The 14,667-nt window shown below is 49.8% G+C and overlaps 1 protein-coding gene and 1 long non-coding RNA gene across 2 annotated transcripts in view; both read left to right on the forward strand.

The window, feature by feature from the left end:
• Positions 1-14,667, forward strand: part of HK1 (hexokinase 1) — a 71,528-nt gene that overhangs the window by 11,796 nt on the left and 45,065 nt on the right. Inside the window, exon 2 of the mRNA XM_082407279.1 lies at positions 7,488-7,650. Within this exon, the coding sequence (XP_082263405.1) occupies positions 7,488-7,650 (163 nt within the window). The remainder of the gene's footprint in view (positions 1-7,487; positions 7,651-14,667) is intronic.
• On the forward strand, positions 7,657-14,500 carry LOC309635740. Its single transcript, XR_014248987.1, has 2 exons — positions 7,657-7,917; positions 14,148-14,500. It is a non-coding gene; the product is annotated as an uncharacterized lncRNA (long non-coding RNA).

Consider the following 14,667-nt stretch of genomic DNA (forward strand, 5'->3'; position numbering starts at 1 on the left):
GGCCAGGACCTTGGGGCTTGCTATGGCCTTTGAACTTCCTTCCCAGGATTGTGTGAAAGGGGAAATGAGCAGTTCAGATCCCTGGTAGCTGCTGGAGGCTGAACGAGGCTTCCAAAGTAATCAGGCTGGAGCAGCGTGCTTTCTGCAAGGCAAGGGAGCTATGCTGCTTCCGCAGTGGATGGAGCTGTGGCATTAATGCCACCATGTTCCCACGTCTCGCTGCTCTCTGAAGCCCTGGGCCTGGGTTCGCCCTGGCCTGAGCAAGAAAGGTACTGAGGAAGGACCACAGAACCAGGAACTTGGTGTCTACTCCGGTTTTCTTGCTGACCAGCGGTCAGTCGACCTTGGCCAGTTGACCTTGGCCATTCGAATAACCTCTCTAGCCTCTAATTTTTCCTTAGCTCATTGAATATGATGGCACCTGCCCTGCTTCTCTGGACAGGATAGTTTAAGGACCAGCATGTGAAAGTGCTGTGCAAAGTAGAGAGGCCTTCATAGGTCAAAGTCAGGTGAACACACCGACATTACAGATGGAAAGACTGAGGTGCCTGCAGGATGGCAAAGCTGGAGTCTGACGCAGGTGTTTGTACTGCCCAGTCCGTGCCCCATCATTGAGCCAGGCAGGGTCCTGAGAAAATCTAAGTATGGCTGTTAGTGTGAGTCTTAGAGGCAGTTCCCTGAGGAAATAGAGGAGGAGTTAAGGTTTCAAGGGAGAAACTGTTTATAATATGATCCAATTTTTTGTAAAATGAAATACAAAAAAACCCAAGCCCTGTATGTATGAATGTTTGTTTAGGTAGGAAAACTGTCCTAGAACATAAAGCTCTTTTAGCAGGGATTTCTCTGGTGAGATTGAGGGAAGAACTCAGACTTTTTACTTTTGTGCATTTAGGTATTGTTCGAATCTTTTTAATAATGAGTGTATATTACTTATTGCTACTATAATGTACTGTTATTTTTTTTTTTTTAAGTAATAAAACAATCCAAATGTTTCAGAGGACTTTTGTGAGAATCTTTTATTTGCTATGGTTTCAGGCAAATGACCACCTACCTTTAGTTTTCTTTTCTATAAAATGGGTCAGTAATATTTGGTAATCAATGCATTTCTCTAGGTATTTAGGTAAAAGGAATTAGGGATATGTGATTATGAGTTAGACAGGGGAGTGAGGGAGATGGATTCCCTTTCGGTCATTTCGATGGAAGTGTGGGAAGAGTTCTTGGCACATAATTAAAATTCTCCGAATAGCTCTCTGAGGAGAAAGTATAATTATCCTCATTTAAAAGTGAGAAAATCAGGACTCAGAGAGGTTAAGTAACTTGTCCAAAGTCACACAGCTAATAAATGGCAGGTCCTAGATTTGAACCCAGTTCTCTTCATCCATAGCCCTGTGTTCTTCCCATCATGTAAGAAAGGACCAAAATGAGGGGTTAGAAGACCTGGAATGTAGATCCAGCTGCCACTTATAAACCATGTGACTTTGTGTGAGTCATGGGTCTCAGTTTCCTCGACTACAGGATGGAGATAACGATATCTCTCCCGCCTACTTTGCTGGGTTTCTGTGCCGGGAGAAGGGGAACTAACATATTAGGCACTGCTTCATGCCAGGCCCCTGGCATCCATGAGCTCATTGCTTCTCTTTGTATGCCGTCCAGGTGGGATATGGTATGTGAAAGTTGTGTGTATAAATAGCAAAGCCCTCTGCACACGTGAGCTCTTATTAAAATAATATTAATCCCCCTGGACCCGTTCGTTCCTGAGTCAGTCTCCTTAAGAAAGAGAAGTGAATCTGATGTTGAAATCTCTGCCCTGCCCTTAAGCAAGAGCCCTTCTTAACGCTTCACTGCCAGCTCCCCAATTTCCTTTGCAAGTAAAATGTCTCACTTGGAACGTTCACTTCATAGGCCTGTGCTGATCAACTTCAGTCACACCTGTTGCTCTGCCTCGTTCTTGATCCTCATGGAAGAATGGACGAGAGAGGGAGTGAAAATTTTCCATGGCTGTTCCCCCTCCCACAGGGGGTCAGAGTGCCCGGGTCACCAGTGGTTACCGAGCCTCCTGCCATGACCAGCCTGTCTACTTGGGCATGTCCAGTCTTGAATTGTCTTTTTCATACGTGTCTGTTGGGAGCAGGAGGTGGGGCTGGGGTCGGGCACAGAAATGTTTGAGGTTAGACCAGTGCGGGGTCACTGGGCTCTTCCACTGGCCCGACAGCTCTGGGCCAGCGGGGCTTGGTGAGGTTGCGTTCTTTTCTGACATCTCCTCCTGCCTCTGCTGTGTTCCTGCTTCTGGAGCCGATGAGAGCTTCCAGGCCCTCTTGGTCCACAGGAGGGACAGCCCAGGACCAGTATTTGCACAGTAGTAGGGCACCAGTGCCTGCCCCGTGCAGCCGCCTTGGCTCCCACCCTCGGGAGAAGGGCTCTTCCCCTGGTTGGGGGGAGGGGTGGTGGTGGTGAAAGATGCCCTGGGGGCTGGACAGGGTCCTCGTCAGTCTGAGCCGAGAGTCTGCAGGACCCAGCTCACCATATGGTGTCTGGGACCCTGGCACCTCCCCCATTTCCTTCCCAGTCTGACCGAGTCCTGAATGCTTGTGTCAGACACCATGTGTGAAAGTGAGCCCAGGGGGTTCCTATCACAGACTCCTGGAAGCCTCTGTCTCTGTCTGTGACAGACATCCTATGACAGATGTTCCAAAGGCTTGCAGCTTGAAGCCCACCAGAAGAGGTGCTGTGCCCTCCTGTCACCAAAATGTAGGGCTGGGGGTTGGAGGCACAGGTGGGATTCTTTGGGCACCAGTGTTTGGCCAGAGCAGCAAAGTTTGGGGCAGCGTCCTAAGAGAAGAGCAAGGATTGTGGAAATGTGAGAGGGAGAGAGAGAGAGGGGAGAGGAAAAGATCTGGAGTTGCTATTGAGAGGGGATGGAAGGAAATAGAAATGCCGAAAGGACCACAGACTTTGGCCAAACCTCCCAAAGCCCGAAGTTGTCCTTCTCCGGCCCTGCATCCTTCCTCCATCTCTCCCCCATCTCTCCCCTCCTGGGCTTCTGGGCCACCCTTCTATAAGAAAAGCAGCTCTTATACTGGGGTTCTTGCAGAGTTCTGGAGCAAATGGGCAGGAGGACACCCTTCCTTTCTACCCCCTTCCACCCACCACCCTTTCCCAGCTTCTTTCCCAGGTGGACAGGGGCAGCCCGGCCAGCTGGGAGGCAGGGCTAGTCTGAATGAGAGGAAAGAGGCCCCTTGTTCAGTGAGGTGCTGGGCACTCTGGGCCCCTGGGAGTGTTCTGCAAATGTCTCTTGTTCCAGCGCTTCCTGGGCTGCTTAAAGGGCCACAGTCCAGATGGGGTGGATCTGCTGAGCCCTGCACCAGGTGTCTGCCTGGCTGGGTAGCGTTGGGGGGTACCTGCAGCCCAGCCCCAAGATCTATGCCGTTCAAAGGCCCTTCCTGAGCTCCTGAGAATCAGGAGGGGTGCCCCTTGGCTTATTCTCATGCACCTGAGATCCAGGAGGCTTCAAAGTCAGTTCCAGCTCTGCCCTAAGCTGTATCCTCCTTCTGGCCCCAATTTCCACATCTCTTCTGAGAGGAGTTGTACCACGTGATGATTCATGAACCTGAACCAGAGGGGGAAAGCCCTCCTTCCTTCTACGCTGGGGGGCCAGCTCGTCTTCTATATCCCCAGCCTGTTCTCTTGTTTGAGCTTCTTGCCTCTATTCGGGTGTGACTGGCTGTCCTAACAACGTCTGGCTTCCGGGATCACTGTCCCTGTGCTGAGCTGCGCCTTGAGTTAGGAGGCAGGCTGGCTGTGGAGCCCTGCTTCTTCTAGAAGTTTCTCCCTGTCCAGCTGGAAAATCTCAGCAGCTTTGCTTGGGCCTGATCTCCACACGGTAGGGGGAATGGCCTTCTCCAAGGGATGGGGACGGTTGTAGGGAGAGTGTTAGACTCTCAGGTATGAGATCTGACTCCCTGGCTGTGTGCTTCGAACTAATCACTTAGCTTCTTGGAGCCTCAGTTTTTACAACTGTAGAATGGGGATTAAGAATGTCCCCCCTGGGACTTCCCTGGTGGTGCAGTGGTTAAGAATCCACCTGCCAATGCAGGGGACATGGGTTCGACCCCTGGTCTGGGAAGATCCCACATGCCGCGGAGCAGCTAAGCCCATGCGCCACACCTACTGAGCCTGCGCTCTAGAGCCCACGAGCCACAAGTACTGAAGCCCGTGTGCCTAGAGCCCATGCTCCGCAGCAAGAGAAGTCACTGCAATGAGAAGCCCGTGCGCCGCAACTAGAGAAAGCCTGCGTGCAGCAGTGAAGACCCAACGCAGCCAAAAATAAATAAATAAATTTAAAAAAGAAAAAGAAAGAATGTCCCCCTGACAGGGTCGTTTTGAAGGTTAAATGACACATTGGATGTGAAAGCACTTGATATACGGTAAACCTTGATGTAATTATAAAGTATTATTCTAGCATCCGGCGTTCATTGAATTCCTCTTTTGTGCCAGGCAAAGGTCTCTTCCGTCTTTCCTTTCCTGGGGAACGCACATGTTATCGGAGGAGATGGGCAGGTCAATAGACAGATAATCGTGATGTAGGGTGAGGAGCGTGGTAGTGGAAACATGTCCAAATGCCAGAGCAGCGCCGTGACTGTTACTGCTCTGCTCCTGCTCGCCCGTCCCCTCCCCAGCGCACAGCCTGAGCTTCCTGAAACACGTCTCACTGTTGAACACTCAGTAGAGTCACGTTTAGAGTCTAAATTTGTTCGCCCAGTGGATAAGACTCTGCAGGCTTAGCTCCTGGCAGTCTTTCCAGTTGCTTCACTTCTTGCAGTGTGTGCTCCATCATCCCGCAGACCACCCTCCCTCCCTCACCTTTGGCCTTCACACACGCTCTTGTTTGTGCCTGGACGCACTCTCTGATATCACCCCTCCCAGTAGCCTTCTCCAGTTTGTGCTTAGTAGCCCCCGTGTGCTTCTGTGGCTGCTCGTGCACGTGTGACTGCCTCTCCCGACCAGCACGTGGGCGTGGTGACAGCAAGGGCTGCTGATCAGCGCTGCCAGCCTTGGGGGTAGAACGGAGCATGTCTTCTCCTAGGGCTGTGTTCTGGCCGTTTCTCTTTCAGCTCTCGGCGGTTTCTGATCGCCCTTCTCTGCATTGCTTTCTCCCGAAGGGGAAAGGAAAAGGTAGTTGCGGTAGAAGAGATGCGGGTGGGGGCAGGGTTGTCTCTGGCCACAGAGGACACTGGGGGACTTCTGCCAGTGCCCTGATTGTCCCTGAGACAGGAGACAGGCAGGGCCTGGGGGAGCACGAGGCATGGAGTCCAGAGCGAGAAGGCTGCCCGGGACCAAAATATGCAGAAATGACTCTGTGTCCTTGAGTCGGACGTTTCCAGCCACCCTGAAAAGTGAGCATGAGATGCCATTCTCAGAAGCAAATCACGTCAAAGGTCTTTTCATCCGCATTGGGTCATAAATCTGTCTGTCCCTCTGCCAGAAACTTGCCGTGTGTGAGGCTGCTTGTGAGACACCGGGAGGTCAAGGTGAATGGAGCAGACACTGTCCAGGTGACAGGCGTAGAAAGTGATGATCCAGGCTGGACCGTGCAGAGAGATCAGTGCTGAGGGAGGCGTTATCTGCACCCCGAGGGTCTCGACGTCTGCAGGAGGGGTGACATTTAATTTGAACCTTGAAGGGGAGGTGAGCTTTGAGTAGCTGGGAAGAGAAGGAAGGGCATTTCAACAGGAGAGCCAGGCACCTCCCAGGAATGGTAGAGGTGGTTTGGCTGGTGTTCAGAGAGCCCGGAGCCACACCTGCAGAGTGTAGGTGCCTCCAATGTGGGAGGCTTTGCAAGGTTTTGAGCAGGGGAGTGAAGTGACCAGGGTCCCAGTTTAAGAAGGTGAAATGTGTGGGGCTTCCCTGGTGGTGCAGTGGTTAAGAGTCCGCCTGCTAGTGCAGGGGACACGGGTTCGAGCCCTGGTCCGGGAAGATCCCACATGCCGCGGAGCAACTAAGCCCGTGCGCCACAACTACTGAGCCTGCACTCTAGAGCCCGTGAGCCACAACTGTTGAGCCCGCGAGCCACAACTACTGAGCCTGTGAGCCACAACTACTAAAGCCTGCACGCCTAGAGCCCGTGCTCCGTGACAAGAGAAGCCACCGCAATGAGAAGCCCGTGCACCACAACGAAGAGTAGCCCCCGCTCGCCGCAACTAGAGAAAGCCTGCGCTCAGCAACAAAGACCCAATGCAGCCATAAATAAATAAATAAATTTATAAATTTATAAAGAAAGAAAAAAGAAAAAAAAAAAGAAAGTGAAATGTGGCCGTGGTGTAGAGGATGGGTTGGAAGGGAGAGAAATTGAAGATTGAAAACCATTACACTGAATGAGCATCAGGCGTCAGGAATCCAGGCACATGGTTATCGGGGCTTCCTAAGGCAGGGAGTGGCAGAAAGAATGAATGGTGAGACAGAGAGACTTCAGTGAACTCCACAGGGTCAGGCGCCATGAGGACAGATGTCTAACCGAGAGCCAGACGTGTAGTAGGTGCCCAGTAAACAGAGAGAGTCAGCGGGAAGATACTATGAAGGAAGAACAACAAATGACAACAACGGGGCCTGAGGTTAGGAGCCCAGGATCCTTGAGGAGAGTGGGGAGCCCAGGAAGAGGAGCGGGTTGGTTTAGTCCTGTTGGGTCGGGAGCGGTCTGATCAGGAAGTGTGGGCACATGGGCCCTGGCACACGGGCGTGGGAACTTGGGCTGTCCCATACCTGCTGGGGGTAGTGAGGTTAAGGTCTCTGTGCTCTGGGCCTGCAGCCCCATGTCCTGAAGGGCTCCAGCCCTTCGTCCACCGTTTCCACCTACCTAGAAGCCATGCCCAAGGAAACCCACCAGCACCACTGCCTCACAATGCTCATAATAGCTAATGTTTACTGAGCACTTTCTGTGTTCTAAGTGCTTCTCTGTCTCCTTTGATCTTACAACGTTCTGTGAGTTACGTTCTATTTATCATCTCAGTTTTTCAGTTGAGGAAACTGAAGTTCACACAGCTGGTAAGTGATGCAGCTTGGATTTGAACCCCAGGTAGATGGCTCTGGAGCCCTTGTTCTGTGGCACTGCCATCCATGTGAGGATGAGCCAGCCACCTCTCACAGAGGGAAGGAGTCATGTGGAGGCTTAAAGTACCTTTGGCACGTACCTGGGGATTGAAGGGCAGCTTCCATGTAATATTCAAGGATTGGAAGGGACCTTGGAGGTGTCTGGTTCATTTTACAGGGGGGGAACCGGGGCTCAGAGCATTTGCAAGCGTGCTCTGGGTGACATGGTTGATCACAGTTGAATGATGGGCCAACATGGGTGTCCCAGTGCCCACGGGAGCTGGATTGTCTTAGGCAGGCGGGAACCTCACGCTGCCTGCCCTGTCCTACCCCAGCCAGACCTGAGCTGAAACGACCTTCCTCAGCCTTGGCCTCACTTTCTTTCCTTCTCATCCTTCTTCCAGATCGACAAATATCTCTATGCCATGCGGCTCTCTGATGAAACTCTGTTAGATATCATGGCTCGTTTCAAAAAGGAGATGAAGAATGGCCTCTCCCGGGATTTTAATCCGACAGCCACAGTCAAGATGTTGCCAACGTTTGTAAGGTCCATTCCTGATGGTTCAGGTGAGTCTCTCACCCAGAGATTGGGCTGTGAGGGCTGAAAGCTCTGTGAAGCCACCCTTCCAACTTACATTCATTTGTTTGTTCATTCATCTTTCATTCATTTACTCATTCATTCACCATTCCATCCATCTGTTCTCCCATCCATCCATTCATCTATCCATCCATCAATCCAATGTATGTCCATTGAGATCCTACCATGTGCTAGGGGATACCATGGTTGGACCATGCTGACCTGCCTTCATCCGCCTGACTGTCTAGTGACTTATGGTAAGAAAGTGTAGCGTTTATGGATCTTACAGATGCTGTGTGAGTTACTCTTATGTCTTCAGAACATGAATGGCTCCAGAACAGATGAAGAGTTCATGTTAGGAGAATCTCTCCATCAGGGCACCAAGGCCTGCTTTTAGTACCCCAGTTAAGTAGCGATCCTAGCGGCCAGGTGGGTCTCAGACTCAGGGGGGAGACTCAAGTCCCCATTTGTACAAATTTCATAGATGCTAAGTCAAGGTAGCCCCTCAAGCAGAGAAATGGTGAGAGGAGTAGGACTGGAAAAAAAAAAAAATTATCCTGTTGGTCTGCATCGTGTGGCTCATGCCCCACAGTGGGGATCTGGGGGCTCCCTGAGGATTGTCAGTACCCCCTCCCCAGGGAGTGGCCTCAGCCCCGGCTCTTGGCAGAGTGGAGGCTGGGAGGGCACAGCCTGGCCTTGGCCTGCTCAGTGGAGGTCGTTCTGTCTGGCTGACCCAGGGGTGGGTGCTGTGCCTGCCCCAGCTTAGCGCACGCACAGGAATCCTGCTCTGAGCCGTGTTCTGTGCTCTAGGCTGGGGTTCGCCTGCTTTGTGAGAGGGAGGGAGAGAGATCATGAAAGTCAGGTTTCTCTTAGGGTTGTGAGTACATAGCCTGAAAGTACGGCCCTTACAACACTCCTGCTGTTGTGTTTCTTCCCTACTCTGGGGACTAGTTTAAAGCTGCGATTTGGGGCATCTGATATGGAGCCGACAAAATGGACATCAGGAAAACTGCAGCTGTTGCGGCTGATGTTTATGAAGGGTGGGCGAGTGCACGGCTTGTTGGAGGACTGGCTGCAGTGGAAAGGTCCTGCTGTGCCTGCAGCCGGCCTTTAAAGTCCTGAACAAGATTGGGACACCTAGGAAGGGCGTGTGCTCTGTTTGCCCTGTGGCCACAGGTGGGGTTTACTTCATGCACACACACTGGTACTTATATCTCTGATGTTTCTTGACTGTTTAAAATCTACTCCACTTTTATCCTTTTGTTTTCCTTGAGGTCTTGGTGACCAGCAGTTTAGGTTTTTTTTTTTTTTATGACTGCTGAAGAGATTCTAGCCATCAGAGTGACCAGACCGTGGTGTCCCCTGGGTTTTGTTCTGATGCCTCTGGCTTTGTAATTCGCTCCTGCTTTTTCCCAGCCCCGAATGGCATCCACATCCAGGAGCATTTGTGCCTTTACAGGGTTGGTTGAGTTCTGTAGGAGAGGTGTGGCCGTGCCTGCTGTCAGCTGAGAAAAGAGGAAGGGGAGGCGAGGTGGGGTGGGCAGCCCCCCAGGGCCCCTGCTCTGGCTTTGCTTGGAGAGCTCAGAAGGATGCCTTATGCCTGGGGGGCACCTGATCCTGTGTGACTGGCCCAGCGCTGGCACATCCCATGAGAGATGCCTTCTCTTTCATCCTGAACGCGGCTTGCAAACCAGCTCCCCTTCCCAGGACCGTGTGTCAGCAGGAGGTGCCCTCCCTCACTCTTTCACACACCATTTCCAGGGTTGAGGGGCTCAAAGTGTGATCCACATACACAAATGGCTAGTAATCTAGCCATTTGTCCCCATTAGTTACTCTTTAAAACAGGGCCCAAAACTCATCCTCATTTGGGAAAGACAACATTCTGCAGCCCCCTCTTAGAGATTCAAAGCAGACACCAACCTATTAAAGGCCCTGAGCAGTCCTGCAGGAGAGAAACCTGTTTAACCCGGCTACCTGCCTTTTCCCCAAACCTGTTTGATCTTTCCCCCCAACATCTATTACTATATTTCATCTATTTTGAGACACCTTTTTGTTTGAGTCCTCTGAAATCAGCAATGCATTGTACAATAGTTGCATCTTTAAGTTATTATTGGCAGTATTTTTTTCTCTTTTCGTATTACATAAAATAATGATGTGTCTGCAGTCAGTGGTGTCTTAAATGTGATGACATATGTGGTAATTTGCCCATGTTGGGAAACACTGTCCTAGGGTTTGTGAAACTGGAGCCAGCAGCCTGGGCCCCATGCCTCCTTCTGAGCCTTTCTTATCTCCAGCGTAGGTGGGGCCAAATGTTTAGGGCCTCTTGGGAGCCCAGAACAGTGCTGAGAACAGAAAGAGGAGGAGGGGGAGGGGGAGGGGGGGAGGAGCAGGAGGAGGAACCAAAGCCCTGAACCACAAGGACCCACCCTCCTATGCATGAGGCCCTGGGCCCCCCAGCCTTCTCCTACCCTGCCCACCTCTGTGCTCCTTGGTGACTGTTTCTTCTACCCTGCGTTAGTTTCCCACGCTGCTGTAACAAAGTACCACGAACTGGGTAGCTTTAAATCAGAGTGAATTATCTCACAGTTCTGGAAGCTAGAAGTCCAAAATCAAGGTGTCAGCAGGGCCGCGCTCCTTCTGAGACACTGGGTTGAATCTTTCCTTGCCTTTTGCTAGCTTCTGGCGGTGGCTGTCAGTCCTTGGCATTCCTTGGCGTGTAGTAGCGTCTCTCCAATCTCTGTCTCTATTGTCACATGGCATTTTCCTCTTAGAAGGATACCAGTCAGATTAGGACCCACACTCATGACCTCCTCTTAACTTGATTACCTCTGCAAAGACCCTATTTCCTAATGAGGCCACATTTACAGGTACCCAGAGTTAGGACTTCCACATATCTTTTGGGGGGGGGCCACTGTGCAACCTGTAATACACCCTATACTTCTTCTCCCTATGACTGTTCCTAATATTCACGGGTGGGCTCAGGTCATGTGCCCAGGGGCCCACACTCCCCTCGGAATGGTCGCTACAGCCCCACACAGACATTGACATTGATACCAAGGCCTTGGATCCCTGACCCCAGTCCGGCCCCTGCCCCTTTGTGATGGAAGTGCCTCCAACCAGGAGGTCCCCTGGGGTAGCTGGAATGTAGGTCTCCTTCATAGTAAACCGTGGTGCTAGTCCCTTTTCACAATGTTAATTACTGCTTCAACTGTATAATTAGTCAGAGACAGAATTAGTGGTAATCCCAAACCACCAAAGGATAACTTGGACTTACCGAGGTTGACAGATGCCCCCGCCCGTCAAGTGGTGATGTGACTTCCAAGTCAGAGGGAGAAACAAACCTTTCCTTTCCCGCTGACCTTGACCCTCATGACTGGACTCAGAGTTTTGAAACTCTACTGATTTTTCGGAAATGTTATCAGCCCATTTTTATTAATTTTTTCCCCTTTTGACGATTTTTATGGGCAGTGGTTTTTCTTTAACTGCTCTCCAGTAATCTACACACTAGGTTTAAAAAAAAAACAAACAAACCCTAAAGTGGCTTTTAGCTGCTGCATATCCTTTCTGGAGTGGGAAAGGTATGAATAATATATAAAGAAGAAAGATATTGAAGCCTTTTTACTCCGATGACTTGGTTAGACAGAAACCCCTCTTCAGAGCTGCCCAGTCGGGGATAGGTGCCTAGCTGCGTCCAGCCTGCCTCAGAAGTCCTGGCCAACACTTTGTCTCACTTGTGAAACCTCCCCTCTTTTCTCCTCTTGTCATTTATCACTCAGGATATTGTATCCGTAAATACCAATTAGATCGTAAGCTTCTCAAGGGTAAACTGAGTTGAACATTTCCTTGTTTCTGTTTCATGGTTCCTAGCAGGCTCTTTGCTCAAAGGTTAAGTTAAAAATGTTTGATTTGCAGTGTGGTCACAGTTAAATTCTGGGGGCTTAAAGTATACTACTTTCCAGCCAAAGGAAGGAAAATATTTCCTTTTTCCACGGCATTTGGGCTGGTCACTTACCTTTCTCTGCCTGTTTCCTTATCTGGGAAGGTGGTTGGATTGTCTCAGAAATTCTCTCCATCCATGAAATCTCCTGAATGTCTAGCGTTCTGGGTGGGTTTCTGACGAAGGTGTAAACTCTCATCAACTAGCTGGATTGCAGACAGGAGGGAAGGCTTTGTGTCTCATGTACAGAATTAATTCATGGAGCAGAGCAAAGGTAGGCATTTCATGAAAGCAGAGTTTTTGTTTGCCCTGTATTCCAGCGCAGGTCTGGACTCAAGAGAGACATCTGTCCCCGTGTTTGTTTTCCATTATTTGCTGGTAATAATGGTTGTCATTAGAAAGTGGAGAGTTGCCGGGGGCCCTTCAGATGTTTTGTTTAATGAGCCTTCTCTAGAAGAGCAGTTCTTCTGGCTTCAGTGGAAATGGGAAATGTGGGATGAAGTCTCAGCAGCGGCCAACAGGAAGGTTGAGGCCAAAGATTTGAAGAGGAAGTTAGAGGGAAGCCAACTGCTGCAAAAAGAAGCTGAACTTGAATTTAAAGGAAAAAATAAAATAAAATAGAAACCCAGAACACTGGATTCATCTCTGGCTCCGCTGCTTATTATCTCTGCGACCTTGGAGAAGTCACTTAACTCTCTAAGCCTCCATTTCCTCATCTGTAAAATAGGTGTGACCGTCCTGCCCTGCCTGCCTTACAAGGCTGTCAAGAGGATCAGATGACAGTGCTTTGGAAACTGCAAACCACCTTGAGAGTTACAGGGGGTCATTGTTCTCCTGATCATCATTGTAACTTAATAACCGACTTTGTAAGAATTCTTCGAGAGGCCCCTTCCCAGCTGATGCCGCCAGTCAAAGGACCCCCACCCATCAGACCTAAATGTGTAGGTCTAGCCCTGGAGGAAAGAGTCAGAGCTTTTCAGAATTCACTGGCATCCCTGTGATGTTACAGGGGGAGGAGGCAGGAAAAAGGGGGAAGCAGAGGCAGGCTGTCTCATCCCCACCCCAATATCCCCACATAATGTGGACGAGCCCATAGGCTGCAGCTCTGGTGCCTCTGCAGCAGGATGACTGGACACCACAGCTCTGAATGGGGGAACCAACTGACATAAAGGGGAGGATAGATCCTTTATGGAGGGCAAGTTGGTATTTGGGGGACTCATTGCCTAATAAAGAATATTGAACCCAGAAGCCTCTGGTTGTAGCTGAAAGAAATCTAACTCAAAGTTGTATAAGCAAGAAAGGGAATTCTAGGTTCACATAACTGGGAAATGGAGTTGTAAGTTGGCTTCTGTTGACAGGGACTCATCTGTCTCTTATTCTTTCAGTCTTTGTGTCGGCTTCATTCGTAGGCCACCTCTCCCTTATGGTGGCAGAGACAGCCCTGGCAGCCCTAGCTGACACCTCACCTAAGAACTAGAGGTCCCAGAGGTGGTCTTGGAGAGGGTAATGATTGGCTGACGTGGATCACTTGCCCATCCTGAACCAATCATGATGGCCAAAGTGGGGGACTCTGGGTGCTCTTGGGTCACACATTGGTTCCCTGGAGCTGGAGTGGGTGGTCAGCCCCACCCCCAACTCAGGTGAAAACCAGGAAGGGTAGTTATCTAAAGAGGTGCTAGACAGCAAACAAAGCTTACCGGAAATCTTGCTGCCCTTTCCAGAAGTTGTTCCTTGGTGTCCTTTGCCTGGCAGAGGATAGGACTGAACAGACCATGCATTTAACCCAGGTAGTTCTTATCAAACTAGCAGCAAACACGTACTGATTTGCAGGACTCAGTACTGGGGGAGGGAAGTAAGCATGTTAAATTGCCCTGGCCTTCAAATTGCTTATCATCCAACTGAGGAAGATAAGCCATATATACATAAAAAATTAGGAGCATCCCAGTATTTGCAAGTACATGAGTGACTAAGGAAAGGGAAGGGTCCTGGCCTTGCCACAGGCGTGACTATGAGCAAGTCATTCACCTGGTTTGGTTGGAGCTTCCTTATCCATAAACCGAGAAGGTAAGTTAATATTTGTCTCGCATTTCCTGAGGTGCAAATGTGATTTACAGAAGAGATGCCAACTGCCATTTCTTTTAGTAATCACAAGCACACCCTGGAATCAGGGTCACTGCTCAGGGAAAGATCAGGAACTGCGCTGGGCTTAACAGTGACCTCTTGTAAAATGCCTTCAGGGAAAGGCCCCCCTCAAACCCATCAACTCCCACTAGCAGGTGTGTGGAGTATGCAGTATTTAACGTTGTCCTGACATCTTAAGGCCGCCTTTCTGGTCTCCTTCTCTGACCCTAACTCCTTGGAACCCTACTGACCTGTGTTTGTGTTAAAAAAAAAAAAAAAAAAAAAAGGGAGCAGTGGAGAGCTGGGGTGGGACAGGGGTCTTGCAGAGCTGCAGAAGTGTGGGCCAGCCCCATGCACCCTAAGGCCAGGTTCCTTCCCGACCTAGAGGCAGCTGAGACCATTTTCACTTATCTTGCTTGAAAACTTCAGGCCTGGGTCCTGCAAAGGTGCTGCTTGAAACCTGATCCCTTTCTGCATGAAGGGCTGAAAGCTCTTACCCGATGTGTGTTGACACTGACACCAATAAGAAGGAGATGCCCGACCATCACCTGGAACTTGAGCACAAGAACCTTTTACTTAGGCCTTTCATTCAACTGAAAATGAGACTTTTGACCGGGCTGGCAACTGAAAAATTTCCCAAGCTATTGTTTTTAAGTTATGATGAAAGCCAGTGTAAAACATGAAATAAATAAATGGTTTTATTTTTTGAAAACCATTAAAACAGTAAATAATTAAATTAAAATGTTGTTAACAAAATAAAAAGTACCCATATTTTCATCCTAGCACGGTGTTTGCTTTTGTGCCTATTATTTCCCTATGCACAAGTGGTTTATAGTTGCTTACCGGAAGGAGTTTTCATTATCTTCATTAAAGATCAAAGCAAAAGAACAGAGTCAGAAGCTGCAAGGAATCGTGGATGTTGACGAGACCCCCAAAGAGAGATGTAGCT

This window comes from Balaenoptera borealis, assembly GCF_965194805.1.
Source record: "Balaenoptera borealis genome assembly, chromosome: 10".
In the NCBI taxonomy this organism is placed as follows: Eukaryota; Metazoa; Chordata; class Mammalia; order Artiodactyla; family Balaenopteridae; genus Balaenoptera; species Balaenoptera borealis.